At 42.7% G+C, this 16,766-nt stretch overlaps 1 protein-coding gene across 1 annotated transcript; it reads left to right on the forward strand.

Moving 5' to 3' along the window:
* Positions 1-1,042: 1,042 nt before the first annotated feature.
* Positions 1,043-16,599, forward strand: LOC131135585 (1-phosphatidylinositol 4,5-bisphosphate phosphodiesterase delta-4-like). Its single transcript, XM_058081670.1, has 16 exons — positions 1,043-1,876; positions 3,363-3,414; positions 3,553-3,711; positions 5,858-6,086; positions 6,205-6,334; positions 6,419-6,650; positions 7,344-7,545; positions 7,623-7,767; positions 9,261-9,413; positions 13,314-13,481; positions 13,839-14,007; positions 14,143-14,259; positions 14,367-14,545; positions 15,387-15,519; positions 15,594-15,743; positions 15,870-16,599. Exons 2-16 carry the CDS (start codon positions 3,378-3,380, stop codon positions 15,959-15,961), a joined length of 2,295 nt encoding a protein of 764 aa, XP_057937653.1. The 5' UTR covers positions 1,043-1,876; positions 3,363-3,377; the 3' UTR covers positions 15,962-16,599.
* Positions 16,600-16,766: the final 167 nt, after the last annotated feature.

Genomic DNA, 16,766 nt, shown 5'->3' on the forward strand with positions numbered 1-16,766 from the left:
ATCCGTGGTAGTAAGTTACTCAAAGATGTGGAAGTGACACATGCACTTTTTGACTATATTTGTATTAATTCTCATTCGAAGATAGTCATGTATTGCAGCGTAGACATGTACCGAACGACTAAACTGTTTTCGTTTAGATAGTTAATTGCACTTTGGATTGATATGCAACAGTTCCTATATTAGCCCCCTCAGCCAGAGTAGTAACAAGAGTATTCACATATAGATTCCATTAACCTGAGATGCATTCTGGGAAGGCTTTCAGCCAAGCTGTCCATTTGTGAGATGAATCTGCTCTCCATGCGAGATGTGTTCCTGCCAACTCGTTTTATGAGCACTGAGCAGCATGAAAGGTCGATAAAAAGTCTGCGTTTCAAATGGATGTGTACATTATCACAACTGCAGAGAGCCTGCACTTATATATTTGTCATGGTTTGGAATATTACTCCAAATTGTCCATAGGTATGAATGTGGGTGGGAATGGTTGTTTGTCTATATGTGCCCTGTGATTGGCTGGCCACCAGTCCAGGGTGTACCCCGCCTCTTGCCCCAAGACAGCTGGGGTAGGTTCTAGCATACCTCTGCGACCCTAATGAAAATAAGCAGCATAGGATGGATCGATGCTGGCAAGTGCATGCAGCAGTACCTGTTCCTGATTAGTAGTCAGCACTATTATTTAGGTAGATGTGTATTACATGCAAAGACCAATTGTACATGCTATGTAGGTGTGAACCCCAGATGAACGGTTTAGTCTCTATCATAAGAGCCACACAAAGAGCAACAAAGCCAACAATGAACAGTAGTAGCCATCAGTTGAGCTTTGTCTTGACCAAGCAAACTGCACCATGGAAGCTTGAAATTAGAAATTATAAAATTATTATTTTTTATGATTTTTATTATTTATTATTATGAAATTATAAAAATCCTGCACACACTGTGTATTTTATATATTTTTTAAATTTTTTTCCGATTTAGCGCCTTTTGGCTGAAATGATGGATTTCGACAAAAATCATCTCATTACAAACTCTTTACATTGTATGTTTTTTAGTACAAGTAAAATAATGTTTCTCATGAAAGTTGGAGGTGTCAAGGTAGAGACATGCCTTTTATGGCGTAAAAAAAACTTCCATGTTACAGAATACTGTAAAAACACAATATGCATGTGTTCTCCTGAATTGCATAACATACTGTAACTATCATACGCGTACTAAATGTACACAAACTAAACAGGATGCGCACTGATACTGGCTTTCTGTATGTGCAGTGCCAATTGTATTCTTCTCTCTGATTGGTCAGATTATCAATAGATGGGAAACTTGGGCCAATCAGAATAAAGAATAAAGAAAGGGATTTAGCTCCTTTTGGTTGAAATCTGAAATGGAAATAGCGCCTTTTGGTTGAAAGCATAAATTTCATATCACTTTTTTTCATATTTTTTAAAATGATTTCAAGACCAAAATATGTGATTTGGATACACATGACAGAGGTCTATTAAACTCATGAAAAACATGCAACTTAGTGAAAATTGGATTTAGCGCCTTTTGGTTGCAAGCTCTTCATTTGGAGTATTGCACAGTAATAACTCCAAAGCAGGCTTTTTGCAGGGAAGAGGGAGTGGCAGGAAAGGAAGGCAGGCTGAGAAGGAGGAGGAGGAGGAGGAGTGAGTCAGTCAGTTTGTGTCCAGTGTGCAATAGCATGAGAAACCTGAGTTGGTCGGGCTAGATTTCTCAGTGGACACTCCTAGGATTCAAACGCTCCCTTAACAAAGCACCATCTTCTTTCAAACTGGCCACAATGCATCCTAACCCTCAAGGACACATGACCTTCACAGGACCACATCAGGATGTGTGACTCATCCCCTGTAGACCTGCACTTCTGGTGAGTTGGGGTAACACTCCTGTTTATTCGTGTTAGTATATGTTCAGTAAAGGCTGTTGGCTTGTTTGAAGATGTGATTACCGCTTTGCAAAGCTGACGTCATATATACTGTACAGGGTCTGGTTTTAATTTACTGTGGACAGAGTGTCTGCACCAAGTACTTGTGTGTGTATTTCATGGTTGTGAGGAATGTGTGTGAGTGTTTGGGTTAGGAAAAATTACCTGATGAATGCTCCAATGGAGCACACACTAAACAAAACCGTTACTGTTGAGTCCCACATTCCATCGCGTCAGGTTGTGTGCGTATGTGTCGCTGTGCCTCAGCAATGACTCATCTTACCTCAGGAGTGTGATGACCCAAAACACACGAGTGGTACTAAAACTAAAATGTACAACATCGTATCACATGGGGAAAACCATTCAATGATTCTTTTCACTCTTCCAATGATGTCAAAGTGTCTAATTCCTGCCAGTGTGTGGGAACACTCATGGTTGTGAAAGCCACAGTGAATCGATGTTATGTCAGACAGGAGACAGTGACAGGAAATGAGGGAATTCTGAGGAACAGAGTCACTCTCTTCCGGAAGCGTATCATATATTCAGCAAACAACACAGACAAATGCATTTTATTTACTTTTACTGATAAGCAGCATATCTGCATGTACTGATATGCTCATGTTAACTAATTATAGCTAATTCAATTACTTTTTTGGGAAAGTAACTATGAGTAATTGCTTTTATTTACTTAAGTGTACTTCATTAAATACAATTTTTAGATAACTATTATGTATTGTGGCTGCACAGCGGATGAGTGGTTAGCGCAAAGGCCTTACAGCTAGGAGTTCATTTCTGCCTTCGGCCATCTCTGTGTGGAGTGTGCATCCTGGAGTGTTCTCCTTGTGCATGCATGGATTTTCTCCGGGTACTCCGGTTTCCTCCCACATTCCAAAAACATGCTAGGTTAATTGGCCACTCCAAATTGTCCATAGGTATGAATGTGAGTGTGAATGGTTGTTTGTCTATATGTGCCCTGTGATTGGCTGGCCACCAGTCCAGGGTGTACCCCGCCTCTTGCCCCAAGACAGTTATGTTTGATACTTAATTACTTTAATTGTGAATGTAATTACCTACCTGTAAGTAATTAGTAGTGAATATAGAAGATGATGAATTACAGACTATTGACAAGTAAAAATTATAACTAATATTCAATGATGTGAAGATAATATTTCCACATTTTATTGTGCTGGCTTTCCTGTATGGATACCGTTGTTGATTATTTGTAAATGATACACTGGACTGGGACATATATAACGGATATTTTGCACAATTAGCACAAAAGGTCCCTTCATGGAGGTTATGTTGATGCATGTTGTATCAATATAAAGAGAGATAGGCCTACATTTGGCTTCATTTATGTCTTAATCTTGGAATATGTCCAATTTTCTTGAATAACTGGACAAATTCACTAGCACTTGATTTGTTTCAGTAAATTTCCATTGGCATGATTGAGGGGCAACACATGGAGTCTCAAGATCAATGTGAGTACATGTGCATTACTTACATTACATTACATATATTACCTGAGCAGAATCCACTCATTATTAATGCCATAGAAATATTTATTGCAAGTACAGACTCTCTGAAAATGTACTGTACTGTATATACTGCCACTCCAGCTATTCGGGATGACCCTGATATCAGAGTGATGACAGCAGGATCTACCCTGAGGAAAGTTAAGTCCCGAACATGGAAGAAGCAGCGACATTTCCGACTCTTGGATGACGGTCTGAGTATTTGGTACAAGTCTCGATGGGTAGGGAAAGGCCACTCCACTTGTAAGTACACAGCAGTGTGCATACATCTATAATTGTACTGCAACGTGATGTGTTGTTAAAGGGGACCTATTATGCTCATTTTCAGCCCTTTGTATTGACTCCTATAGAGCAAATACACATGATAACCCGCACAGAAAGCTTTTTAGATCTTCCAGAATCTGCACCCATTCCAACAGTATTTCCTTGAATTTCCTGCTAAATCTGTCTGTTTGAATTTATTCTACCCACAGCACGCCCACTCCGCTGTGATTGGTCACACTCCCAAAGGCTCCCGAGGACTTCCAGACAGCTGCCAAACCCCACTTTCAAATTTTTTCGTTATGGGAGTCCATAATAAATGGTGATTTATCTTTTTAAAATGTCCGCTTTTAAGCCTTGTGTTGGATCCCGAATCAATCCAGAAGTAGAGACTGGACAGTCAATTTGTAACACTTTTTTAAAATGAATAAACCCTTTGGAGAGCTGGGTAGGAGCTACTGGTACTGTTTGGAGACCCCTGACTTACCGTGTAGAAACTCAAAGAGTGGTAACAAAGGTCCACGTTTACTGAGTGCAGGCAATCTTGACACAACTTTGATAGTGGAAATGTGGTCACTACCCGTGTTTAAAAAAACTTGTGGTGGAAAAAGGCTATTAAGGACTCCAAGCTCAGTGAGCTTGTAATCTGCATGAATGCAGGTAACACTCACTCTGTTCCATGTATGCTACACAGACAACCCCTTTTCTAACTCGTCGACATCAAGTATGACAGGGAATCATTATCTGAAACCTTGGCATTGTTACAAAACTGATTGTGGTTGGGAAATTGCTATGAGCAACCCAGCTCCCTGTATGCACACTCTATAGACATGCGCTTTTGCTCCATGACTTACACAAAATAAACACGGTTAGGAGACTGGTAAATTGTTATTTACTGCTTACTCTTCTGACTCTTCCACAAGACCAAGTAACGTAAAAGGCGGCAGGCTTCAGCAACAGGTTGTTGGCTAGTCCAGCTTTTTTGGCATCACATTACACATTACTGATGCTGTTGAAACGCTAAAATGCTAAACCTCCTTACAATTGAGGGGCGTCTTGAAGTTTCTTGAGAAACTTGGGACTGTCCAGTCTCTACTTGCAAATCGGATTTGAGATCAACACATGTGGCTGTAAGTATGTTAAAAGCGGACATTAAAAAAAATCAGTTTATTGTCAACTCCTGTAAAGTTGGGTTCCACAGCTAGTGGCACAACACTAAAAGTCCTATATGATTGTTTGGGGTATCTGGAACAGAATTATTGAATGTACACTACCGCTCAAAAGTTTGGGATCACTTGGAAATTTTTTTGGCCAGTCTGAGATATTTTTCTTGGCAATCCTGCCAATTTCTGTCCTTGTTAGACCCAGTTTGTGCTGCTCTTTGGAGGGAGTAGTTAACAGCATAGTAAGAGTTTTTTTAGATGGCTTTTCTAATAATCTATTAGCCTTATAAAATGATGAACTTGGATTAGCAGCCATACCGGGAGATTGATGCAGAGGACTGACAGTTTCATTGTTTGTGAAATGGAAAGAAATGTTCGTGAAATGCATGAAAATGTTTTTCTTTGGAAAACAAAGAAATGTTCAAGTGATCCCAAACTTTTGAGCGGTAGTGTATATTATTATCTTTGGTTATTATTTTCTTAGTTTTCGTACATTTAGGTTTCGGATTGTTTGAGACAAATTCCTGGGAAAAACCGAGGTACCATGGTGTCGTTAACTATAACTTATTGCTTGCACGTTGTTGCAAAAGGAGATTTCTTGTGATGTCAAAATCAATAAAAACAAATAAATAAGAGTGGAAGGGCTGCAGAAAAAAAACAACAACAGCTTACCTTCAACGCTTTGGCATAGGATATAAGATCCTTTCTTCTTTCGTGGCACACTTCTCAGCGTTTTTTTCACAATTAACTAATAATATGTCATCAAATTGCTTTAGGTTGACAAATCCGTTATCACCCGTTTGTTTTGACAACAGTCTTAAAGGCGTTCCACCGTATTTACTCATGATCATTTATGCTTCTGGTGCTGCTTTGCGATGCGTCACAGATTCTGTAACTTCCAGGTGTGTTGTTTAGCATACAACAAACCTCCAACACTTGTTCCCACTCTCCTTCTCTTGTTTCAGTCTCAGCGAGTGAGATAGAGGCGGTGCGTGAGGGCCACCAGTCGGAGGTCTTGCTGAGCATCGCTGAGGAGTTCTCTGCTGACCTATGTTTTACCTTGGTGTTTCACGGTCGCCAAGGCAACCTAGACCTTGTGGCTGAGTCCCCAGAAGAGGCACAGGCCTGGATCCGGGGTTTGCGCAAGCTCATTAACAAGGCTCAAACTATGGATGAGAAACAGAGGCTTGATCAGTATCCTTGCGGTGTTCTTCTGATTCAAGGGATGTTTGATGCAAACCTTCTTACTTCCTTGAATGACCCGAGTCATTCAGAAAATGTCTAATCAAAGTTTCCTTGAGCATACCATCAGGTGGGTCCGTGACTGGTTTCACAAGGCTGACAAAAACAAAGATGGAAAGATGAACTTCAAAGAAGTGCGGACACTGTTGAAGATGATGAACGTAGACATGAATGAGGAGCATGCTTTCCATCTCTTCACGGTATAAATTTGATTGGGGCCACTTATGTGAAAGCATTGGTCGTCAGATATGTGTATAAACCCAGCTCTTCCTCTTGGTCCACAGATGGCTGACCAATCAGAAAGTGGCTTTTTGGAATCCGAGCAGTTTGTCCTCTTCTATAAGATGCTGACTCAGAGGGATGAAGTGTGGAGGGTGTTCCAGGACTACTCTGGAGATGGAGAAAAATTAATATTGGAGGAGCTGGAGAGCTTCCTGAAGGTGGAGCAGCACGAGGGATATGGCAGCGCCCAACATGCTCGAGAACTGATCGACTGCTATGAACCGTCTGAAACAGGTCAGTGATTATCCTTTACTCTCAAATGGATTTGTATAAGTATCTTGTCTTGTGGCCATTTTCAGTCATGCTTGTCCCTTCACTCAACCTTCACAGTTGTTCCTGTAATAGCTAAGTCAAGTTGTCAGCTGACCGCCTGTATAAGCAAGAACCAATACCTTGTCACATCTCAGCTGTCTGCTTGATGTGACAAGCTGGTATAGAAAACTTATTTGGTACAGTTCTCCGGTATTGTACTCAGTCTTTACACCCAGTCATTGTGTCCCATGTCCATGATGCCAGACTATGTTGTTGGGGTCTGACATATATTTCATATGATTTAAGCAATGTTGTCTGGCTGTCTATATAGGCTAACTAGCAGGCTACTCCTCCCGCAATTAATGGATTACACTAAATAACGCTAGGATTATGTTTTAGTAGTGGAAAGCAAATTCACGTCTGCTCTGACTGATATCTCACTGTGAATCTGGAAATGGGAGAAAAAACTAACTGCTCACTCCTCTGGCTGCTGTCAGTCAAAATCAGTAACCGCCCTGCGACATAAACCCACGGTGAAGCTCAGCTTCCCTAAGAAGTGACATTTTTTGCAGTGTATCCAGTTGAGGTCTTACCATCTTGCTATGAGCTTCCATGTGCTGAAGCTACAGTTTCAACGGAGAGTACTATACATGTGTCACATCTCTCTTTGTGCAGCCAAGAAGCAAGGCACCATGTCCCTAGAAGGCTTCCAGATGTACCTTTGCTCCCAGGAGGGCTCCATATTCAGACCAGAGTATGTGGGCCTCTACCAGGACATGAGCCAGCCGCTTAGCCACTACTTCATCTCCTCCTCACATAATACCTACCTGCTGGAGGACCAGCTGCGGGGCCATAGCAGTCTGGAAGCATACATCCAGTGAGTCCTGCTGGTCACAGGATGGATGTCAAATATAAAATCACTTGAAATGAGTTGCTCTGCTTGTGTACATACAGGGCCCTGAAGCGAGGCTGTCGTTGTGTGGAGGTGGACTGTTGGGATGGCAGCGATGGGGAGCCAGTGGTATATCACGGTCACACGCTGACATCCAAGATCTTCTTCAAAGACATCATTGCAACACTCAAAGAATATGCATTCATGGTGCGATGATGACTGGAATACTAGAATCTCTTTACAATTTCAACAATATAATACAAGAGTAGTTGATCAGTGATTTATTGTTATCAAAGTTACATTACTGCGTGTTATGGGTTCCACTATCCATATCTATCCACTTTCTATCCACTATCCACTTCCATTGGGAGTGACCAGGATGGACAGGATCAGGAAGGAGTACATCATTACATGTTAGAGGCTTTGGAGATAAAGTCAGAGAGGCCAGACTGGGTGGTTGGGACATGTCCAGAGGAGAGATAGTGAATATGTTGGTAGAAGGATGCTGCCAGGTAGGAGGCGTAGAGGAAGACCAAAGAGGAGGTTTATGGATGTAGTGAAGGAGGACATGATGGTAGTTGGTGTGAGAGAGACATGGTTGGATTGAGGCGGTTGATTTGCTGTGGCGACCCCTGAAGAGAAAGAAGAAGATGGGTTCCACTATGCACAATCCATTTTGCACCACGAAAGAGTGAAACCTTTCTTGTTTGGAGCATGCCTCTACCTTACACTGTACTTTGGATCCTGCACCAAACTCGTGCTGTCTTACTAAATGTGAACATGAACTCTTGAAGCTTGTTCAGATGTCTTCTAAGACAATATGAACAGTCCACTTACGATCGACTCAATGCCCTTAGAATATTATGTAAGGAAGAAAGATCCCTGATGCCATTGATGAGGCCATGCTATGACGAATGTGGAAATAAATTGATTCCCGTCTATATCAGGGGTCCCTAACCTTTTTGCACCACCGACCGGTGTGATTTGGGTCTTTTTTCACAGACCGGCAATGTGTGGCAGAAAAATACAGCAAATTGAAATAACACGACAGGGTTAAAAACAAATGTTAAGTGCAGTGCTTACCCACTGAATCAGTGGGAGGCCTGAGCTTGTTTCGTTGAGATGAGATGGTCCCATCTAGGTGTGATGGGAGACAGTGAGTCATTAATAAATTATTTATTATTTCTAGGCGGCCCGGTAGCAAATGCGCCACGGACCAGCACAGGTCCCTGGCCCGGCGGTTGGGGTCCCCTGGTCTATATAGACAGTGTATTAAATGAGGCAAAAATAATTTACACATGAGTTATTCATTTGCTTTTGTAATATTCATTCACTCATTTTCTGTGCCGCTTGTCCTCAGCGGGGTCACAGGGGTATGTGGAGCCTATCCTAGCTCACTTTGGGTAAGAGGCTGGGGAAAACCCTGGACTGGCTGGACCGCCAGCCAATCGCAGGGCACATATGGACAACCAATCACACTCATATTCATACCTATGGACCATTTGGAGTCTCCAATTAACCCTGAATTATTTTCTGTCATGTGACCAGCAGTATAGAAATAGATGGCTATTATCTTTTAGGGCTACCAGTGCTTTCTGATACCTGTTGTGTGTACACAAATCTTAACTTTAATCAATATTAAATTCCAAATTTTACCAATATATTTTATCTATGGTTTGTGTCTTCTTCCTGTTGTACAGACATCAGACCTTCCAGTCATCTTGTCCGTTGAGAACCATTGTGGTGTGGAACAACAGACAATAATGGCCAGGCACCTTCGCCAAATCTTAGGTGACACACTCTTGAAGAACATTTTGGATGGCCAGGAACCTCAGTATCTCCCTTCTCCACAGGTCAGACAAATGATTTACATCATCTTCAAGCAGTGAACATATGCGTATAACTGCCATCGCTATACCAACACTTAAATACTGACTTAAATACCGTATTTTCTGGACTATAAGTCGCTCCGGCGTATAAGTCCCACAAGGCCAAAAATGCATAATTAGGTAGAAAAAAAAACATACATAAGTCACACTGGAGTACAAGTCGCATTCTTTGCGGGTAAGTTATTTTCCAAACTACTTGACCAAAACAGACATCACGTCCTCTTGGAAGGCAAGTTGTAACAATAAAAGAATAGAGAACAGGCTGAATAGGTGTAAGATATGCTAACACAATGGTTATTCAGCTACACAAAAAATAAACATGAACAGAAAAGGTGTCCAGTGTTTATGTAAAATAAACACTTTTAAGTACAGTAACTGTTTTGTTAATCAAGAGGAGGAACCGTACCTCGTCCGGATGTGGGATACCGGGGCCTCACCCTGGAGCCAGCCCCGGGGGAGGGGCTCGCAGGCGAGCGCCTGGGGGTCAGGCCTTCACCCATGGGGCCCAGCCGGGCCCAGCCCACAGACGCCACACGGGATCTCCCCCTCGTAGACCCACCACCTACGGGGTCCAGTAGTGTGTTGGGTGGCGGTCAAGGGCGGGTGCCTGGGCGACCAAATCTGGTTCTTGAGACATGGAATGTCACTTCTCTGGTGGGGAAAGAACCTGAATTTGTGCGAGAGGTTGAGATATTTCGACTAGACATAGTCGGACTCACCTCAACCCACAGTTTGGGCTCTGGAACCAAACTCCTCGAGGGGGGCTGGACCTTGTTGGTGCGGGCTTATTAATAGCTCCCCGGCTTGGTGCTTCTGTGTTGGAGTCAGTCCCGGTGAACGAGAGGGTCATTTCCCTACGCCTTCTGGCTGGGGAAAGGGTCCTGACTGTCATTTGTGTGTACGCGCCAAATGGCAGTTGGGAGTACCCAGCCTTCTTGGAGTCCATCAGGGGGGTGCTGGAGAGCACCCCAGGTGGTGACTCCTGGTGGGGGCGTGATTGGGAGGAACAGCCTCTCTGATCTGAACCCGTGCGGTGTGATGTTACTGGACTTCTGTGTGAACCACAGTTTGTCCATAACTAACACCATGTTTGAACATAGGGATGTCCATAAGTGCACTTGGCACCAGAACACCCTAGGCCGCAGGTCTATGATCGACTTTGTAGTCGTATCATCAGACCTGCGTCCGCATGTTCTGGACACATGGTTGAAAGGTCAACTGATCACCACCTGGTGATGAGTTGGATTAAATGGCAGGGGAGGACGCTGGACAGACCTGGAAGACCCAAACGAGTAGCGAGGGTGTGCTGGGAACGTCTGGCAGAGTCTCCCGTTCCTCGAGTCTTCAACTCTCAACTGTTTAAATATTGAATTGTTAAGGAGTAGGATAGCTCTTTCATGCACGCATTATGATAACCTGCTTCAGGATTTTTTCCCAAAGTGTTTTTGTGGCATGGAAAAAATCATCACCTTCATTTTTAAAAATCATACATTTTTCAAGGAGTTGGTGACGTTTCCATTAGAGTGGACAACGTGCATTTGCACCACTGATGAAATAAAGTTGTAAGTGAACCAATAAAAACAAAAAAAATGGACTAACAAAGAGTCCTTGAAGTCACCAAAAATACAATACGCAGATTCAGATGGCGAAAAATGCATTTGAGGGACGTCAGGGGACGGCGTCCTGTCCGTAACAGACATCAACCGTTTGACCATGGGGCCCAAGGTCCGCTGTTCGTGACCTGGTGCCACGGCCAAAGAGATGTGTGGGACCGAAGCTGGGACCGAAGCTGGGACCGAAGCTGGGACCGAAGCTGGTCCCCCGCGAAACCACGCACGTTCCATAGGTTCAATAAGGTCAATGAACGCCACCCCCTCAGGCCCAACAAGGATGCAAGTGGAGTACAATGTCCACATACTACCTTCCATCTCAGCGAATTCGTCCTGATATACAGGATCTTGGTGGAGGTCATAAATTAGCGTGCAATGCGGTGGCATGACAGGAGGGACATAAACAGCCTGGGAAAGGACCCAAGGCTTTTGGACGTGAGAAGAAGGGGCAGGGGTTTCCAGTACCTGGTCGACTGGGAGGGGTACAGCACCAAGGACCGTTCATGGGTCTCTCGTGCTCTCATCTTAGACCCTGACTTGCTTTTGGACTTTTACAGTCGATTCCCCGAGAAGCCAGGTCGGCCACCAGGTGGCGCCCATTGTTGGGGGGGGGGGGGGGGGGGGGTACGTCACATCCTGGTGCCCTTGCTCTGTGCCCCCGTCTCCTCCGTGTGTTTTCTATCGTTACAGATCCTCTGTTCCTGGCTGGAGGTGGAGCTGCTGAACGCACCTGAGGTTGATTACGCTACACATGTTGCTGCCCCGCTTCCCAGAACTCTTAAAGTTTGTGCGTTCAGCAGCGCTCGCCTTTAGCCAGCTCCCTTTTGTGTGTTTTCCATTTAGCTCCCCTTTTGGCTTTTTGTTACTTCCAAAAGTTACTGCAAATGAAGTATTTTCAAAAACAACAAAATTGAAGCAATACTATAAATTGTAGTCAAAATATAGCTCCCGATGCACAATGTCCAATTTAGTGGACACATGATCAATCACAATTTCCTCCAATCACAAAATCAATACTTTGATATTTTAACAATTGTATTACTTCTTAGTTGTTGCTTGATGACCCAATATTTTTTCCCTGCAAGCGTCTCCTAGCATAGAAGAAACGGACAGATATTCTTCCCCTGCACGGCACATCTGCACTTTTTTCGGCCATCTTGTTTTTGGAAGGTTTTTTTTTTGCACTTACAAAAGTTGACCAATGAGTGGCAGTGTATGGCGTGACACACTAGTGTCCACTGTAGTGACTGATGTACAACTCATTCAAATAGGAGAAAACAGCTTTTGAATAGCTGTCCACTGTAGTGACCGCTGTCCCTGAAAGGGGTAGAGTGCCCTCTTGTGGCTGTCTGTGAAATTATGTATATTTTTCCATTTATAAGTCGCTCTGGAGTAAAAGTTGTAGGAACAGCCAACCTATGAAAAAAAGTGTGACTTATAGTCCGGAAAATATGTTATTAAACAGATTTACAATCCAACTTTTTAACCTAAAAACAATTGTAGGTCTACAATATTCAGTATTATACATGTAGTTACACAACATCACATCTCGACAAAGCATCTTCCTGCTGGAAAATGTTGAATAAATTGACCTGCGAGACAGAATCTTCTAATGGATTCATAGCTGCAGCACTCTTTTCCCGTACACATAGCATATACGTATTTAAGTTCATTCATTATGTCTTCACTCGTGTCGAGGGGGTGTGCTGGAACCTATCCCTGTTGACTTTGGGCGGGCACAACAAACATTCATACCTATAACCAACTTGGAGTCTCCAATTGACCCAACATGCATGTATGTAAAACACGAGTACCCGGAGCGAACCCACGTCTGCGGAGGGAGAACATGCAAACTCCACACATGATGTCCAGTGTAGGGATTATAATAATTACGTGTTTTTTATATAGCGCCATTCCAGACATCCAAAGCGCTTTAGGAGACTACATCAGTGACTGTGATGGAGGAAGCTGAATTTGAGCCTCCAACACTCCAATCTCAGACAACCTGCTCTACCTCTTCCTTCAAATTGCTTTCCATCAGCAAATACTGTAGCACTTAGGTAATCAATATTCAAGTAATGGTACATGAGTGCATGCAATTGAGGAATTCCTTCCATAATTCAAAATGTGTTTGAGTGTCTGCAAAAGACAGTAAAGTGCAGGAAGATGGTGTCCTCCTGAGGGCACACAAATCTATTCACATCCTACATGCAGCACAGAACATTCACTCTAAAATCTTCTTGATGGTTTGAAGGAACTGAAAGGAAAGATTTTGTTAAAAGCCAAGAAAATCGGAGGTCCAGAGGGGTCCCTTGAAACTCTGGCAGATATTAGTGATGAAGAGGATATGACCAGCAGCGGCGCTGAGAAACGATCTGTCGAAGACCTACCTGGACCTGAGTATCTGAACCACCACGAGAAGGTAAAAGTGTTGGTGACCCAGGGGTCGGGAACCTTTCCCATCCAAAGAGCCATTTTGCCTCATCTTTTCAGAAATAGCTGAGTCTTTGTTTTGAAAATGTCTTTCCATGTTCCATTTTCTTTTGTTTGCTAATTTCCCGCCTGAGCTGCTGCTGTAGATTGAGACTGTGTTGTACCCAAAAAAGGTTGTTTTAAGGAAGGAGGAAGCTAAGCACAAAGTAACAAAAGAGAGGATAATTGATTTTCCTGATTTTTAGGAACTGACTAAACTAATTAGATCATAAATTCAAGGTCTGGAGTTTTAATATTTCACCCTGTTTGCGATATTTGCTCATGATACACATTTTTTTTTAACAAGGCCATCGCTCGGAAGTCCGAGTCCAACCTGTCAAGGGAGTTGTCCGATTTGGTGGTTTACTGCAAGAGTGTCCATTTCCGTGGTTTTAAATGTGCTCCCCTGAATATGAAGAGCAATGAGATGTCTTCATTCTCCGAGTCCAAGGCCAAGAGGCTTGCAAAGGAAACAGGTAACTTGAGGCAATGAGCCATATCTGATGAATGACAAAATACGTATACGTATACGTAAAATACGTGGTGTCACTTCAGTATAAAGAAAAGTCGAATAACCCGGCATCAATGCATCTGTGATACTTATTTTTCAGGAACAGACTTTGTGCAGCATAATTCAGTGCAGCTCAGCAGGATTTACCCTAGTGGCCTCAGGACTGACTCCTCTAACTATAATCCTCAGGAGATGTGGAACGTGGGATGCCAAATAGGTGAGGGGAATTTGTCGTTTTGCAGATCGAAAGAACTACATGTCTGTGTCTTGCATTACATATATCAAACGTGCAATTCATTGAAAAATTGTCCCCCTTTCCCAAAGTGGCACTGAACTTCCAGACAGCAGGTTTGGAAATGGACCTGAACGATGGGCTTTTTAGACAGAATGGCCGCTGTGGTTACGTACTCAAGCCTCGCTTCATGAGAGACATTAACACAAAGTTCAACCCAGAGAAACCAGAGGAACAGCCAGGCTACAAACCTTTACGCTTATCCATCCAGGTAAGCAGACTAAAGCATGAACAGCAGGGTTTCTCGGACTTTTCTTTCAAAAAATATAACAACAATATATTTTTAGTGGGAGAAATAAATATTGCATCCACTACTAATATGGTAAGTTGGACCACTGATAAGGCCCATAATGACGTGGACATGCTCTTTCTCTTCTCTGCCTTGCTGAGTGACCAGTATGGAAAATTAACTGGAAGAAAATTTAATAGAAGAAAAAAATGTAGCTAACATTATTATCTTATTATCTTAGCCTCACTGATGAGTGGCACTGAAAATCAGGCACTCGCTAGCTAGCCAGTTTGATTTCAGTCAGGTTGCTTCATTCAGCTGTAAAAAAAATAAAGATAAGTTAGTTTTTACTTACCGTGTTATTTGTAGATGCACAATTGGAAGGATGCAGACGAAGCAAGACTTTGTGGTCATGGGTAGCAAACACGTCCCCAAACTTTCCCTCGCGAGTTTGGTATGCACCATTTTTTTAAATACTGTAGTTTACTGTCATTTATAACAATAGCATACTGTTGACAGCCCGTGCGCTGTTGCTTCACGTTGAACAACCCACAATGCATTGCAAACTACAGTAAAAAAACGTATTCCACTAGGAAACTCATTTCCTACACTTTTACCCATTCAGTCCTTTCAGTCACTACCCAAAGCTCATGGCAGTAGGTGCAGGTAGGAATGGAGATCAACTGGCACCACACCAATCTGCCTTGGTTATTTAATTACTACAGTTAATTACTTGTATTAGAGAAAACTGACCTAATACAATATAACTGAAAACAGGTAATTGTACCGAGTTACTAATGACATTATGCTTTATGATTATCAGGTGATCAGTGGGCAGCAACTGCCAAAGGTGAACCAGAAAGAGGGCTCCATTGTAGATCCATTGGTCAGAGTGGAGATCTATGGAGTGCCACAGGACCAGGCTAAAGACGAGACCAGTCACATCAACAACAATGGTAAAGTTATGTTCTGTGAATTCATTTATATTTATCATTTATTGGTGCTACAATCGTTTCTTTCTTTCTTATAGGTTTTAACCCTGTGTGGAATCAATCTTTGAATTTTGTCATCCATACTCCTGATCTTGCTTTGGTTCGCTTTGTAGTAGAAGATTATGACAAGACGTCCAAAAATGACTTCATTGGACAGTACACGCTCCCATTTACATGTATCCAATCAGGTGAGCAGTGTGTGTGCACAAAAGCCGCAATGGTCTCAGGTGACAACTCTGTATTGTGGCTTTTTTTTATTAGAAAAGGATTTCAGAAGCAGGCAATTTGTAACTCAAAATGTTCGTCTCTTACAGGATATCGTCACATCCATCTGCTTTCAAAAGATGGAACAACCATCCCTCCCTCTTCATTGTTTGTTAATATCAGTATCTCGGACCTCACATGAAGAACTTTAGTATGCATGTTGTTACCACTCTCATGTCTCCATGAAAGTGGAGAGACCACGTGTATTCATCTGACCCAGGGAAAGCTGTGCTTTGGGATGTCATAAACGGAATCCATCTACCCATCCACATTGAACAGTTTATCCTGTTCGCTGAGACTGCAGTTTATCCACACTGACTTTGGGCAAAAGGCCAACTCCGCCCTGAACTGGTCGCCAGTCACTCATAGACCACACAATAACAGGCAACCATTCATACGTCACTGAATGGGGACTTAATGCTTGTTGCCTGCACACAACGTCAGTCCGAATGTTGCTTAAGGCAGTGATTCCCAACTGGCATATTTAGCGTGCCATGGGAAATGATCGAATTTCACTCAATTGGTCCAAAAAGTGTTAATAATTTACTACAAATCTACAATCTTCATTCATCTATCCCAGCTTGAAAAGTGACAGGCAGAGCAATTACTCCACCACATGGCAGAAGGTACATCATTGACCTGTGTATCCAGCTAGTGACTTTCATACATTTTTGTTTGGTTTTATAGTTTTATAATGGAAAACGTGCCTTGGTTGAAAAAGTTGGGAAACACTGCCCTATGGAATTTTATATTTGATGTTAAAACAGAAAGAGAACAATAGTCAGTTCTTGATGTTAGACTGTACATTTTGTCAAGAAAAAACTAACACTTTGGTTTAGTACTGCAAAAATATTCAAGTATAACAGAATCACGTCCCAAGAACCAGATTTGGCCGCCGAAGACCAGGTTGCCCAGGCACCCGCCCTTGACCGCCACCCAACACACAA

Source organism: Doryrhamphus excisus, chromosome 9 (assembly GCF_030265055.1).
Source record: "Doryrhamphus excisus isolate RoL2022-K1 chromosome 9, RoL_Dexc_1.0, whole genome shotgun sequence".
In the NCBI taxonomy this organism is placed as follows: domain Eukaryota; kingdom Metazoa; phylum Chordata; class Actinopteri; order Syngnathiformes; family Syngnathidae; genus Doryrhamphus; species Doryrhamphus excisus.